This window comes from Gordionus sp. m RMFG-2023, chromosome 1 (genome assembly GCF_954871325.1).
Source record: "Gordionus sp. m RMFG-2023 chromosome 1, tfGorSpeb1-WG-v2, whole genome shotgun sequence".
NCBI classification, from domain to species: Eukaryota; Metazoa; Nematomorpha; class Gordioida; order Chordodea; family Parachordodidae; genus Gordionus; species Gordionus sp. m RMFG-2023.
In genome coordinates, this window is record NC_088775.1 from 52,474,841 (window position 1) to 52,492,223 (window position 17,383).

General features: G+C 27.7%; 1 protein-coding gene across 12 annotated transcripts in view; it reads right to left on the minus strand.

Moving 5' to 3' along the window:
- The window catches only part of LOC135931740 (leupaxin-like), a 111,766-nt gene that overhangs the window by 56,816 nt on the left and 37,567 nt on the right, over positions 1 to 17,383 (minus strand). For 9 of the 12 annotated variants that reach the window (XR_010573139.1, XM_065469017.1, XM_065469027.1 and 6 more), the window contains exons 3-4: positions 6,140 to 6,287; positions 5,656 to 5,803 (exon numbers count right to left, since the gene is read on the minus strand). Coding sequence is in view for 11 of the 12 variants with exons in the window: in XM_065469017.1 (XP_065325089.1) it covers positions 5,656 to 5,803; positions 6,140 to 6,287 (296 nt within the window). In the remaining variant the exon portion in view is untranslated. Of the gene's footprint in view, positions 1 to 4,535; positions 4,611 to 5,655; positions 5,804 to 6,139; positions 6,288 to 17,383 lie in introns of all 12 variants that reach the window. The other 3 variants (XM_065469024.1, XM_065469020.1, XM_065469026.1) reach the window with 1 other exon arrangement.

Here is a 17,383-nt window from a genome sequence, read left to right on the forward strand (position 1 = left end):
CATACGAACCTTGAATATAATAAACGACGTTTCGTTTTGGGGTTTTTCTAAAATAACGGTTGAATTTGTAGACTATATAAATCCGTTTCCCCGAATAGTTTTGCGAAGGTATTATTTCAGAAATTGATGCTATATCATCATCAGCATATCCTTCTGAAATTTCGCTTTCCTCTCCAGGAATACCTTCAAATTGGGAATATTTTCAGTTTCTGAAAAATCTTATTTCAACTTCTATTGCATATTTAAGATAATTTTTAATTGTATAAAAAATATTTTAAAAAAAATACTTACGTTTTGATTTGTCATTCTTAATTTTTACAAGCGGAGTGTGTTCCAATACAGAAAAAAATGACGATTAAAAAAAATTTTATGGGAAAATATTTATGCAAATTTGGTTATTTGCCGAATATGCTTCGTAATATTTATGAGTGTTTAGTCGAATCTTTTATATCTAATAAAAGGATAAAACAAGAATTAAACTCGATAAAAACGAAAATATTTTTTAAATACCAAAAATATTTATGATCGGTTCTGTGCCGGTCTTTGTATTTATGCCCACAGTCTGGACCTCTTTTATTTTATGACCGTGGCTCGGTCTGGACCAAAGACCGAACGGTGATCTTTATTAAACTTAATTAATTGTTTGATATTAATGCCAGATCACATCATATTTAAGCAATTTTTAACGGCAGATCATATGCTTAAACATTTATTTCTTCATAACAAACTTTATTTCTAAACTCATTAAATCTAATTTGAATGATGGGGGAATTTTTAATAATATCTTTTACAGAGAACTACACTTTTATAGTTCAAGATCAAACTCAAGGTCCCCTTTGAACTAATGACAAACAACACTTACTCTATTTTAGATTTTTTACCGCAACAATACTCGTGAATTTTATTTATTTAACAAAACTAATTTTATTCGAATGATTTAATAAGATTTCAATAATTTTTCATTACTCGATGGTGTTGCCACCCTGTGTAAAAAGAAAAAAAAACTCAATAAACCTTAACAACCATGAGAATTGTAATGGGCTCAAGGTAAAATGATATTTCTTCAAATTACATATGGCAAAACTTCTTACGATAATTTAAGAGGTATTGTCCTAAGAGGTTAGCGAGGCAAGCCTGGAATGCCCTTAAAAAAATAACCTTAGATTTATATAATTATGCGAGATAATCCCAGGGATTCATTTATATTCATCAGCAATGTTGAATATTTAAGCATGGAAACAATCAAATTTTATCAGATAAACAAATTCGCGTGGCTTAGCCAAAATCTATCCAAGAGTGTGGGTGGGGGGAGGTTGCCTGGCATTTGGCAAGACCCCTCCTATGAAAAATCATAATTATATTTTTGATTTTCCCTTGGTTATTTTCATTTTTAAAATATGTAATATCTTGATATCATCTCATTAAAGTTGGCTGAACAATTGGAGCATTAATAATTCTATACCAATGCGTCGTGCTTTATTAGTATCTATGAATACTTTAAATAGTAGCCAGTATAAAGTATTAAATTATTAATAATAAAATTTTGGCCAACCTTACGATTAAAAATAAAAGCGTTATTCAGAAAATTTATCAATATTTAGTACTTAATTGTATATTATTTAACCCGTTTGGTAAACAGTTTAAGGAAAAAGTGATTAGCAAAATAAAAAAAAATTTCACAATTGGCGTCAAGCTAGAATGAAAAATATAAAAGAACAAAAATATCTGATTTGCGCTAATATTTAGTTCCTAACTGGTACTTATTAATTTATCAAACATATGAAAACTAAAAAAGAAACCGATAAACAAAATCAAAACTATGACGTCATGCTTTAGCGTGAAGTGATTCAAGCTTTTTGAAATACTAATTCTGAAATTTATTCCACACCATTAAGTAGTGCTTTATTAGTTTATTTTATTGCTTTAATCTGTTTGGTAGATGGTTTAAAAGAAAAATTAACTATTGGTAAAATAGGATAAAAATGTCAAAATTAGCATCTTCCTAGAACGGAGAATATAGAAATTCTAAATATCTGGGCTAGCGTGAATATTTATACTTATTAATTTTTTAATCAATACTAAAAAGTAACCGAATTGCATGCCAAATAAAATTGATATCACGCCTTAAGCGTGAAGTCAGCCATTTCTAGAAGATTAACCTTAAAATTTATATCAATAAATAGTGCACATCTAGCATTTTAGTGTTTAAATCAGTTTAATACTTTAAAGAAACACGCATTATTGGCAAAAAAATTCATAGAATCATTCAATATCTGGGTGAGCAATAAGTAATGTTTGATTAATACTTTATCAGTTTTTTCAGTCAATAAACAAAACCAGTTATAAGCAAAATAAAAATATCGACATGCCTAAGCTGAGTCGTAAATAACGGATTTTAAATTGCGATTCAAAAATCAATTATCAGAGTTATTAAAATATCTAGATGCAAAAATGTGGTATCTATATATAACTTTTATAAAAAGTATCTGTATCTAGATATATCTTTAGAGTATCTGTATCTATTTTTAAATATATTTTGTTATTATTTTATTTTATGTTATATTAGAAAAATATTTGAATTCAATTCATTAATATTATAGCTAGCTTATTTCATTGCAAAAACAAACCAAACAACTTTTTTTTACACAATGGATGACGTCAATATGGTAATTTAAATTTTACAATATTACAAATAGTGATGAATGAACAATAATCAAACCAGCAACAGATGGTTCAAATATTGAATTTCCATGGCCAATTAATAAAGCCCATTTTAAAATTCATCCTTATTTTAAACTTTTTGGACTTGAATATAAATGGAAGATTTAAATAAAATAATAATACAGAGCTTAGTTGATGAACTATCAAAGTTTACAACTAATTTCAGATAAAAACCAAAAAATAAGATATAATTTAATATCAGATTTTTTTCATCACCCCTAGAGGATATGATCATGAATAATGATAAAAATTATGCCACGCGGGATTTTGGTATATTTAGATTGTCTCAATATAAAATTGTTATTCATAAAGTATAACATCACCTGTCGCCAAATGCCCCAGTAGAAAGAATTTTTAATGCGGAAAATGCCCTTACAGATAAATGGGCATGCCTTAATGATAAAAATTTTGAAAATGTTCTATTACTGAAACAATTATTATTTATAATCACTTAATTATATATTTTGAATAGGTATTATAAAAATAGCAATTATTATTATTTATTTTAATTTGTATTAATATCAACTCAATAAAATTTGAATTTAAAAGATAGAATCCTAAATTAGTCATTATGTACATCTTATACATTTATAATAAAAATTGTATCTGTATCTAAGTACATTTAAAGAATACATCAGTATCTAGATACATTTTAGACGATGTATGTATCTAGATCCTTTTGAAAAGTTTCTTTTAACTCTGTTACATATAAACACATTGAGGTATTTTCCCCGATTCAAAATATTTTTTTATTTGTTCTTTTCAGTTTATTTAATAGATATTGAAGTAAGATAGCTTAAATCTCAGCATATTATTAATTGAGTTATATTTTCAAAAATTTGATATTCTGACTCATATTAAAATGTAGTCCTCTCTCATTTTAAAACACAAGTTTGCCAAACTTATAAATGCACTGATTCTAATGCTTACGGAATATATAATGTTAAATGGTATACATTTTAGTTTACTCTTCAATCTGTTTGATAAATAATATAAATAAAAAGGTTGCTAGCAAAATAAGAAAATTACTTAAATTTATATCAGAATTTTAGATAGAACGAAGAATATAAAAATTCTAAAGCAATTATAATAAAAAAATTAAATAATAAAAATACCTAAAAAAAATTACCATTATCATTTAAAAAAATATGGAAATTATATCTTTTCCAAAATATGAGACTCTGTAGCGGTAGCTTTGACAAACTTATAATTTAGTAGTAGGGACTTGGTATCTTTGAAAAATTATACTAAATTAAAATGGATTGGTTACGATAAAATTGAAAAAGATTATAATAGCTGATTTTTACCCTCAAGCTAAGGTTGAGCGATTGTTTAGTAAAATAATACTAAGTGCGTTTTTACAATTGAAAATAGAAATAGAATTAGAAAATTAAGAGGGGGTTTATCAATTTAAATGAAAGCAAATTTTTGTCTAGACATCAATATAAAAATATTATCCAAAAATTTTACTTAATCATACTTTCCATAAAGTGATGAAAGTTAACCCCAAAGCCCCTTTGTACGCTACTTATATCCAAAATAAAAGTTTCATGCTTTTATTCACGTGAAGCAAAAATGAAGGTCAAATTTCATTCAAATTTGTTAATTATTTAATGAATGATATATTTAAATTAGCTAAATAAAGTTATAAATATTTTCTTTTTAAAATAAATTACGCCATAGTATTCACCCAACTGTTAATTTATATAAAAAAATGTCGAAATTTTAAGCTTTCTATTTTATATTAACATGAATTTTAAAAAAAATACTACATATTTTAAATATAAATGATATTTATGTATGATTCACATGACCTATATTTAAAGTGCGGCAACTCCAGTGCTCGTTCCAGTCTAAGATTTTGTATAAAAAGGCAGTATAATGCACATCTATAAAAAAAATGAAAGAAAAAAATATCAGTTTCTTTTTATGGTCATTTCCGGTTTTTGGTAAACTAATTTTAACATACTAAATTTTTTTCATATTAAAGGGCTATTATAAAGTTATATAATTTTTAAAAATTAAATCATCGTTTTAGCTAAATTATTTTTATGAGATACTTAAAATTAAATGGATCCTTATTCGAATTTTTGCATTTTCAAGGTGGGCATATCTTAGGAAATAAGCTGAGTTGGAAATTAAAATTTTGTATTTTATATACTAAAGTATAAATTTTTAAAAATCGTAAGAGGTCAGATTGCATCTTCAATTGATTTTATATGGATCAATTTATATTATATTCAGAGTTTGGAACCTGGGGGAAAAGGAGTTCTGGTTTCGGTTCTAGTTATATATTTATAAAAGGCTTCCGGTTTCTAAATTTGATGCGGTTCCAGTTTCTAAACTCTGTTAAAGTAATCAAAAAATTTAAACGATAAATAAGCCTCTAAAATGAATAACAGAACATTTTAAACAATATATAATATAAATTATTTGCACTTTTATTAGAATAGGTTCAGGGAAATCTCTAAATGAGTTCTGGCTCAGGTTCTGGTCATAAATTTTAAAATAGAGTTCCAGGTTCTGGATTCTGAGGCTTGTCTTGATTCCAAGGGTTCCAGATTCTGGATCACTCTGATTCTATTAGCTCTGATTTAAAGTGTTAATCAGATAGTTAAAACATATTTAATGAACACAATAGAGGCCGGAATAAACAAGAATTACCTTAGCAAGGGGGTAAAAAAATGATTTCATGAGATTATCAAAATGCTTGTTTTATCAAATAAGACAAGTGAGGCTTTCTAGATTTTTATCAATAAAATAAAAATATTAAGGCCTTGAGAAGTGACCAATCTTACTATAAAGAATGATATATTAGTAAGTTTTATAGATCGATTTGGTCCAAAATAAATGGTCACTGTTTAATTTTTATGTTGTATTGTCTAAGGAAAATATGGAAAGACATAAGAGAAAGATTTTTTAAAGTATTTAAACGAGGTGGATATATGGGGCGGTATATTAGTATGAGAGCTTTTAATTTTTGATGGAGACTCCCTGATTACGGTATTCAATTCGGCCAGCAAGCTTTGAACGTTGATTTTGGATTCATTGGTTAATTGCGTAGGCGAAAGAGAGAGGTAAGCTGTATATAAGACGTCATTTATTATAAAATATTTTTTTTAATATATCTCTTCGTATATTATGAATTTTAATAGAAATGTTTATCTTATATTAACAATAATGATCTAACTATATTTTCTTATTACATTTTCCCTCTAATGTTTCCAATTATATCATCTCTTTTTATGTAAAATTTACCCCCCCCCTCCTCACCATTCATGCCAATCTATAGATCCACCGTATTTTATCATATTAAAAATTTTAAAGGATTGATCATTAATATATTAGATAAAAAAGTTTATCTTTAAAATTTTTCTAGTCAAGAAGGTAAAACAATAGAATAGGCGATATTAATTACCGTTTTTAAATTTAATCTCTTCTGGAGATTTCTGATTGTGAATCCTGTGTTTGGACGGTTCTGGATCAAGTTCTTTGAGTAGATTATCTATTTTAATAGCCGTCAAAATTGGTAAATTTTTTTCCTTGTATATATTTGGAGACACCGGCTACATTTTCAATTATCAATCATTTAATATATAAATAAAAATGAATTATTAAATGTGATGAGTAATTGAGGTAAACGTAAACGTGGAGGGGGACTGATATAAAAATTTATTTAGAAGGGTGAATTCTTATATTTCTACTTCTTTATTTCGCTGTTATACTCAATACTAAGCATGAATATGGGTAGGGCATATTTCCATCCCCTTAAATTTATATAATCTATATTAATCTTGCAACATTCAATCTTTTATATGCTGAATCAGTACATTTTTATATATAAATTTATGTTGCAACTTAACAAGAATCATTAAAAACTGTGACCCTTTTTATCTTGCAACATTCAATCTTGAATTTTTATACTAAAAAATTAATTCAAGAAATATTGATAAATCTATGTTGTCAATCTTATAAAAATTAATAATAACTAAGGGCTCATTGGAATAATTTTTTTAGAATTGAGAAAACAAGTAAATAACTCAATTTACAGCAGGTCATTGTTTTAATTATAAATTATTAATTACCTTATGCATGGTTACCCAATATATTCAATTAATGATACTTCTCCAGTGTGCTTACTAAAATCACCTAAGCTAAAATATTTTATTCATCGTTTAAACTAGAGTTGTTAAAGTAGCTCGTTATTAGCTATAGCTACCAAAAAGATAGCGCAATCAGACAATTATGATATTAATGAAATGGAAGGTACCCTGGAAGAAAATGTTCTTGATAACAATAAATTTTCCATTCATTTCCATAATTGTTTCAAATAATGTAAAAACAAAAGGTGGCTACAAAATAATTTGTTCAAACTGTAAAAAAATATATCCTCAAATAAATCTAATAGCTATAACCTCAAAAACACCTAAAGGTAATTGTCATTTTTAAATTCTAATAGTATTTTTATTTTGTAAGAATGTTCATGCCAACAGTTTTAAAGAGATAGAAAAACATCTTAATAATTTTGATATAGGGGAGAAAAGATCAATTCAATTCAAACTAAATTGATTAATAATATTACACATGCCAATATTTCTCAGAAACTGGTTGATAAAGTTATTGTTGATTTTATAATTGATACAATTCAGCCAATGTCATTGGTTGATAATGCGTCATTTACCATGATGATTAAAACTCTATCCCTTGGTACAACAATTTTTTGTCGCCAGACACTAATGATTAAGATAGCAAACAAAGATGCCCTAGTTAGAACCACAAAAACGACTCCAATTATAATTTTTTTGAAATAAAGGATACTAATATAAAAGAGAATCCCCTAGGCTTTTTTTAATCTAAAATACAAAGTATTTTTGATAATTTTCTTACATTATAAAATTAAATACTGCCTATGCGCTCAAGTGATAGTGTTAGGCGTGATCGTCGCTCTAGACTTGGAGATGATAGTATAGAAATGATTTTATTATTAAAATGCAAAAAAATAAATAAAAAACTTATAATTATTATTACATAAATTTTTTTATAATCAAAACTAACTATATTTAAATATTTATAAATGATGATTTTATGTATTATATACAATGCAATTACATTATAAGCAAAAACTAAAACAAATTTATTTCTAAATTTTATTTATAAAAAGTAGCCAAAGCTAAGCGAGATACTTTTTTTGGTAGCGATAACGGTAAAGCGTTACTTTTTTGACAAATAGCGATAGCGCGCTACTTTTATAAGTAGGGTTTAACAACTCTAGTTTTAACATATGGTACGCTGGTTCAAGACAGTACTTTTAACATAATTGTTATTTACAACCCAACTCATTCGTTGCATTCACTTTTAGTAATGATACAAATAGTGTAAAATATGATAGCAACACCAATTTATAACAAACCTGCAGATGTACCGTTTGCACTGCCACCAGGGATTTTTTTTAAAAAAATTTTCAACCTGACATAGATTTTTTTTTAAATATATTACATTTATTTTTAATAATTATAGCTAATAATATGGCTATTTAAAATACTGGCCAAGCCCGGGTATTTTTTTTAAAGAGGCCTGGCCTGGGTACTTTTTAAAAAAAATTAAAATACGGCCCGACCCGTGAGTTAAGGGCCGGGTCTGCAGGTTCTCTGATTTATATTCTGCCCTACTAGATAATAATACATCAATGAATAAATGAACTTCTGTTCACAAATCCATCCCACTTTATCCAGAGTTCCAAGAGGAGTTCGGATAATTTCTCAAAATCTATGTCCAATATTTTGTCTGCTATTACTGCTCATTTAACATTTTGGAAGCATCTCTTTCTCTACTCTGTTTCATCTATTCCCAAGAATACTATTAAAGTCAATTGTCTAAACAAATAAAGAGAACATAGCAAGATTTGATAAAAATGATGTAAACACTTTATTAGATGAACACAATTCTTCCTTCATATATTTCATCAAAATCCAAAATGATCTCTAACAAGATCAACCAAGGTGACATGAATGCTGCTCTTCGCATCTAGACTTCAAATGATACTTTAGCAATAATGAATCAAAACTTTCAATGTATTGGTTAATAAATATCCAAGTGAGAGTTTTCACATTATATCATACCAAGCAATGTACCAAGTGATATCACAATTTTTGAAAGCTCAACAGGCCATTGAGTTCATATTAAAACATTTATCCGGCGGTCATGATGGTATCAAGGCATTTTACTCCATGATAGCATCATCCATAAATTACCTAATTACAATTTACTATTAAGTATTAAAGAATTTTTAAATCTACTAAAAGGTCTAATTCCTAAACCCATTCCTTTAATATTTGGGGCTTGGTAATTTCTCTAAACAAAAGATGGTGGGGTTCGACCTATCTTTCTGTTGGATCAACATTTCATCGTAATGCATCTAAAATCTATTCGTGTTTAAAATCAGAAATATCATTCCTTCCCAATCAAATGAGGTTGGCATCAAAGGAGGAGCAGAGGCTACAGTGCACACAGCCCGAATATCGCTAACTAATGTAGATCCAAATTTAATTTTCCTTAAAATTAATAATGCCTTTAACTCTATTAAAGAAAATCATTTTATTCACATATTCTACAATGACTATCTAGAATATACCAATTTTATTTTGCACTACTCTAAGCCCACATATTTAAAATTTTATGACAAAGTTATTCTTTCTTGTGAAGATATACAACAAGGTGATCCATTGGGTCCACCATTACTTTTCGTGTTCAAACATTAATAGATTCAATCTAAGTTTTAAAGTCTTTATAAATACCTTATATTTAGATGATGGCTTCATAGTGGGTGCCACCTCTTTAATAAACACCATTCAGGACATTATTAATAATCTAATATCTATTATAGGTTTATCTCTTAATATGTCAAAGTCGGAACTTACTCTTACAAATTCTATTATGCCATCCTCTCCTTCTAATATACTTCCATTTAGGTAATTATTCATCTTGGTTCTACAATTGGTAGTGTCATTGCAAAGAACCTATTAGACAAAACCTATTTTAATCTAGTAGAAATGCAACCAATTTTAAATAGACTACCAGCCCATCAGGCGTTCTTCCTACTTAAAATTACTTCCATGCCCAAGATCATATATGCTATGTGATCAGCCCCAATCTTTCATTATAAAGATATCCTGTTCAAGCATGAGTTGAATATGCTTACAATGTTTGAGACTATCATCAATATAAATTTTCAGATAGATCGTGGCTCCAGACCAATCTTCCATGGAAAAATGACGGGATTGGTCTCCGTCTCCCACCCCTCCCTTCTCTTACTGCTTTTATCTACTCAAAATTAAGCTATTCAAGTTTAATAACTATCGGTGATGATTTTGACTTAGAAAGAGCTATTTACACATGGGTGAGCAATTGTCACCTGGCATTAGCAGACCCACATCCAACCTTCAGAAAGTTTGAAATATTCTCATAGTATCTCCTCCCGTTGATTTCCTCTTGTCGAGTTATTCATTATAACATTCTACCAGCTACGCTATTGGGTAATTCCATGACAAATCGACCAATGATTCGGTCGACCCTCTCAAATGAATGAAACTTTGCATGTTAGTTATTTATGTTGTAAATGTTAAGAAAATCACAATTTTAGAGTGCTAGCTCAATCAGATACAAAGATATACGCCTTCAAAGTCTAAAATCGGGGCGTGTTTTGCGTGATTTTTTAAAAAAATACTTAAGATAGTTACAAATTATATATCATTTTATAGCCCTTAAAATTTTACGTTGGAAAATATAAAAAAAAAAATTCAAGTGTTTTCTTATTTCCGGTAAAAATAAAAAAATTAACATTCTTAGGAAGGGATTTTTTTTGGGTGTTAATATTCACTAAAAATGTTTATTACCTTTAAATTAAACGATTTAATAAAAAATCTCGAGAGCCATTTTTGAATTTTATTTGAATTTTTATTATTTTATAAATAAAAAAATGTAATATAGATGGCATTATATTAAAATATTTTTATAATATATAATTTTTAATTAAAATATGAATATGAATAGTATTATGATTAAAATTAAAAAATCAATTGAGTATAACCAAGAATGATGTCTTGGGGCGATATGTAAGCAGGCAGCCCATACAGATTATTTTATTGACGCTATATTGTAAAATAAACATCTTTTAAAATTTTATATTCAAACTATTATAATTTCGCGCTTATTAATAGATATTCCTAAGGCCATAATTTGTATACATATCCTTTCATTGTTGTGGATCTACTATCGTTATTATTTGAAAGTTTATCAGCTTATTTTATTTTTTTATTCCTATCATCGCTACCAATCAATCATTATATATTTCAAAACTTAAACATTTTTTACAACCAAATGAATTTATGATAATTTTCGATTTCTCTGAAAATTATGCATTTATAATCCATGTTCAATAATGTTATTGCAGTACATTTATACCAGACAAAAATGATAAAATTTTTGACTAATCAATTCCGCAAAAAGCCAAACAAAATATATTACTGCTCTGATGCATTAGCTGTGCAATATAAAGACAGAAAATTTTTTATAAATCTGTGTTATCAAGAATCAGATTTTGGTGTAGCAGCTGAATGGCATTTTTCAGCTACATCCCATGGAAAAGGTCCATGTGACGGCCTTGGCGGGAACATTAAAAAGATTAGCAGCACGTTCAAGCTTTCAGCGCATCAATTCTGGACACATTTTAACGTCAGTTGATTTATATCAATTTCAGACGCGTAACCAATGGGGGGGAAAGGGGGAAATTTCCCCCCCATCGCAAATTTGACTATTTTTATAAATATCATTTTAAGCTAATAAAAATTTTACCCCCCCCCCCAAACCCCCATCCCTTTCACCAATCAAAATTTTACAAATATTTGAATATCAATTTTCCAACATATTATTCAAAAATATTAATAAAATGTAAAAATATTTAGTCAAAGAGATTGAAATCAAACGATAATTTATAAATAAGGCTGAGCATGAAAAAAAGTAATGTGTCGTTAGCAGCGATATCATTATTGAATTCAATTGATCAATCAGAGTTTATCATTGCTGCTAGTTGCATCAATAAATTATTTTTAGCTCACTACTTTGTAGAAATTTACAAAAACCAAATTTAGATTTGGTTCAAGTTATTGATTTGGCGGAAAATATACATGAACAGGTAGATACAATAAGAATGAATGTAGATAAATATTTTCATAATATTTATCTAGACGTTGAATCGAAGGCTAAATTTTATGATATAACACTAATTAAACCTCGTCTAGCACCTAGGCCATTATTGAGATGAAAATAAATATTGGCTCAACTGAAGAATATTATAAAATATCCATTTTCATCCCATTCTTAGATACTTTTTTATCGCAAATAAAAGGGGTTTTAGATAAAAAAACAAGTCTTTAGCAATCTTCAAGTTTTACTACCTAAAGATCCTTCTTCATTTTCTAATGGCACTATTGGTAAAATTAAATATTTAGAAAAATTCTATTCCTATGAGATTGATACTGAAATAAATTTAATCAGTGAATTCGAATTGTGGTATAAATATTTATACGTTTAGCTATTTTACCTGAGCATGCTATTGATGAGCTCAATCGGTGTAAAGAAACCTTGGCTCAATTTCCTAATATTTCGAAGTTGTTTTATATTCTTGCATGTTTGCCTATTACAACATGTACGAATGAAAGGACTTTTTCCAACTTGAGAGGGTTGAAAACATATTTACGAAGTACTGAATCTCGGCTAAATGGGTTAGCTCTGTTAAATATACACAGAGATTTGGTTCCAAAGACAAACGAAATAATTAAAAATCTTGTATTTGATAAGAAGTTAAAAAAAACTTGTTAATTTAATTATTTTCTAGTCAATATTTTAAACTACTATTAGTATTTTCAATAAAAAAAATTATATTCTACTTATATTGTATGAGAATTTAAGCTGAGGCTAGTTTTTAAAGCAAATTTTATAAAAAGACATTACACTTTATTTCAACTTTACATATAAATAAACCTTTACATTTAAAAAAACTTTATTAAATATAATATACCTAACTTGAAATAATAAAAAAGAGGCTTGTAATATCCTATCCATAAGCACGAATTAGTAAATAATAGTTAAAAATAGAAATATAATTATTATTAAATTATGAATAATTTAATAGAATAGCTAAATAGTAAAAGGGGTTTGGGGGCGAAGCCCCCAAAAAATTTCCCCCCCCCCTATAAGAAAATCCTGGATACGCCACTGATCAATTTGCAAAACAAAACATGCCATCAGTAAATCTTACATATATAACCAACGACCAATACAATTTACAAGAGATTAAACTACGAGAAAGATAATTTAGTTCGTCCCATTTCAAAATATATTCATATGCAGAGGACTTTTAAATTAACAATATCTCAAATGCGATAATTTGTCTTTTGCCAATATTAAAGGATTCTTAACATTGTTTATGATGATTTTTGGTGGTTAGCCACAGTACTAAAAAAGAATGAAATTACTGAGGAGATATATATTTCCTTTTTACATCCCCATGGACCATCACCATCCTTCTTTTACCTAACAATTGCGGAAAATGGTTACTCATTAATCAAATAATAACAGTAGTAGATCCTATTACAGTGACAGGACGTACCTACAAATTATCGTCTCAAGAAATTCTATTAATAAGAACAAAATGGGATAAGATTAAAACTAGAGGTATTTTTTTTATAATTGTTTGTGTTTTTAAAATATGTTTATTTTACAATATAGCGTCCAGATAAAATAATATCTGTATGGCTGCCTGCTTACATATCGCCTCAGGACATCATTCTAGGTTATACTCAATTGATTTTTTAATTTTAATCACAATACTATTCATATTTTAATTAAAAATTATATATTATAAAAATATTTTAATATAACGCCATCTATATTACATTTTCTATTTATAAAAATAATAAAAATTCAAATAAAATTAAAAAAACAAAAATGGCTCTCGAGATTTTTTATTAAACGTTTAATATAAAGGTAATAAACATTTTTAGAGAATATTAACACCCAAAAAAAATCCCTTCCTAAGAATGTTAATTTTTTTATTTTTACCGGAAATAAGAAAACACTTGGAATTTTTTTATATTTTCCAAACGTAAAATTTTAAGGGCTATAAATGATATATAATTTGTAACTCCATCTTAAGTATTTTTTTAAAAAACACGATTTAAAGAAATCACGCAAAATCACGCACTTCGCGATTTTCGACTTGAAGGCGTATGGATCTGGTTGAGCTAGCACTCTAAAATTTTTATTTTCATAACATTTACAACATAAATAACTAACATGCAAAGTTTCATTCATTTTTGAGATGGTCGGCCGAAAATCTCGTTTTTTTGATCGATTTGACGTGGAATGACCCTATTCTGAATTCTAAATCGGACTATGAATGGCTGATGGCTATCCCCAGCATAATTTTCGGTCTTCTTCTCACTAATGAAGGAATCGCATAGCTATTTTGCTTCGTCTTAGCTTCCATATATCGCTTCCTTCTAGGTGTATTAATTGTTCTTTAATATTCCAAAAGACATCATCCTTTAAATTGTAGTTTGAAGACCGCCTCGCACGGCTTCAAAAACATAAATAATTGAAACGCTCTTAAAAGGGCCAGCATCCCAAATACCTTATAGCCCAATCATTTATGTTTAAGCAACAACAGAATACTCAAGCGTATCAGCCTAATTCCTTGGTCTTTCAGTAGCTTGGGATTACACATGCATTAATTTTTTGGCGCGATCCGACTAAAATATCTCATCAATTAATTCGGCAGAAATCTTAAAAATAAACCATCGCTAACGCAATTTTTTCCCGGTATTTTTTTATGGGATATAATTTTTAAAAATCGGTCTGATAATAAATATTGATTCATCTCTAGATTTGATAATAGGAAAATTTTTCAACACTATTAACCCTTTAACGTTTCACGATTTGTTTTGAAATCATATAATATAATTATATAAAAGCCTAATAATCATCATATCATATCAAACACGTTGGTCGTAGTGAGCGAATGTGAATTATATGGAGGCCCGCCCTCCCTATAATTATGCCGATTTTTTTCTCAAGGATACCAATAAACCTTGTAACGCAGTAGTTTTATCATAAAAGAGTGGAACTACACCCTATCCGATTATAGTATTAGAGTACAATTTAGTAATAAATATGAGAAGATAATAAGAAAAAGAGAGAAAAAAGAAGACTATAAAAATACTTTCGTATTTTATTAAAATTATTAACTCATGTTTTAATTTTAAATTTCATCCAATCATATTTTTATAATTTTATCTTTACCCTTTTACTGAATTATATGATTTTATAACGACAATATAACGAATTCTGTGGATAATATTTAATAATTGAAATTATTTTATTCATTATTAAAAATAAGAGTATAATATTATGAATAATTATCTTAAAAATGAATATGCTCTTTTTTATATCAACTTAAATTGTATGATGCCAAAATAAGTCATTGGGATTTTAGAAAACCTTTTTTAAACATTTATTTTATTTATATTTATAATTTTTCTATAGTTATAATTTATATTTCACCATAAAATGTATTCTAAATCCAATCATACCCCACCAATTTTGAATTTGACGTTAATAAGACCTATTTCCTCTGACTTGTATTATAATTTTACATTTATTATATTATTTAAAATGATTCTGTATAATTCATAGATGCCAAAATTTAATACAAGTTGAGGGAGACATATCGGGAGTCGACGTCGATGTCAGACAATGAAGATATGTTGCATACCCTTTACGATGATTCTCCTTCAACTTAATCAACTCCAACATTTAATAATCTTCGAGTCGATATAGAAGATCTAGAAAATAATGATTATTATCATCCAAAATAATATGAAATGGGGAGCAGGTGATATCCATCAATTGGACATATTTTCCACTTCAACCAATATATTAACTCCATATCAATACTTTAAATTATTTATTTCAGATCTAAATAATATATGTGAAAAAAGTAATTTATACGGTATTGTAAATATTTTAAGATTTATGCGGGAAAGCAAACTAATTCACCACCATCAAAATTAGAGATAAGTGGTGATATATTCCTCCAATTGGCCAAAAATATCCCGAATTTCAAAATTATAAACTTTTTTGATAACTAATTACTTCAATAACATTGGCTAAACAATTAAAAGAAATCGGGTAGGGGCTATTAGAAGTAATCGGATGAAGGATTGTAAGTTAAAATGCGATAGACTTAAAAAAAGAAGGTCGCGGCAGCTATGTATGTAAAAGTTGATATAAAGCAGGGATGTGAACCCGGACCCGGAACCCTCCTGGACCCTCGTATTTTGGCTGAACCCGGACCCTTTTAAAAAGTGAATTTTTAAAAAATAATATAAAATTTTTATAATTTAATTAATTTTTAAAAAATAATGTAAAATTTTTATAATTTAATTTTCATTTTTAAAAAATAATGTAAAATTTTTATAATTTTATTATTTTTTTTCGTGGAATCTCCCTAAAAAATAGTCACTTTAAAACTATAATTGATAAAGCAAGGGATGTTGTAAAATATTTCAGAACTCCCACAATTGTTAGAATATTAAAATCCATGAAAAGGTAAATGGCAATTTTAGATTGCACAACACGTTGGTCCTCTATGTGTATGACGCTAGAGCGATTATTAAGTTTGAAAGATTTCTGTAATGATTTTATCATAGGAGCATGTGTAATCATTTCTTCAGAAGATGATTGGAATCAAGTAAAAGAGCTTACTAGTGTGCTGGTTCCTTTAAAAATAACAACATTAAGAGTGCAAGCTGAACAATTATGTTTATCGGATTTTTATGGCATATGGTTAAAATGTCGATTAGAGTTAGGGAGATTAACAAGTTCTTTTTCAAATGAAGTATTAGAAAATACGAAAATAAGAGAGCAACAATATTTACAAAATAGTGTTGTATATGCTTCGATATATTTAGACCCGCGATATCAGGTTTTATTAAGTAGTGAGCAAAAACAAATGGCTATAGACCTTCTTGAAGATTTATGGCATACCCAAAACTCTATTATTTACAATACATTGGTGGTTACAACAATATCTACTGTTTGTAGCGATAACAATGATAATGATAACGATATTGATGATCTGGAAATTTTAGTATTAGATAGAGAAAAAAAAATTAAATTATCATCTGATAGAAAGGAGCAAAAAATATCTATTGTATCTTTAATAGAAAAGTTCTCGGAAGTTATGAGAATAAATAGAGATGCAAACATTTTAAAATTCTGGGAGGAAAATTCTTCAATATATCCAGAATTATATACCTTTTCTAGAATCGTCATGGCTGTACCGGCGACACAAGTACAATAATTTATGTATTATAAAAATGACTATCTATTTTAGGTAAGCGTAGAACGTGGATTTTCATCGTTGACTAATTTACGTGGAAATCTGAAGTATGATATTTTAGAAGATATCATGATTGTGCGATTGAATAAAAAATTTAAAATATAAATTATCTCATTTCGAATTATAAATGTGTATATATTGAAGTATAATAAAAAATGAATGAAAAAAGTCTTATTTTGAGTAATTATTTTTATGTTTCCTCTG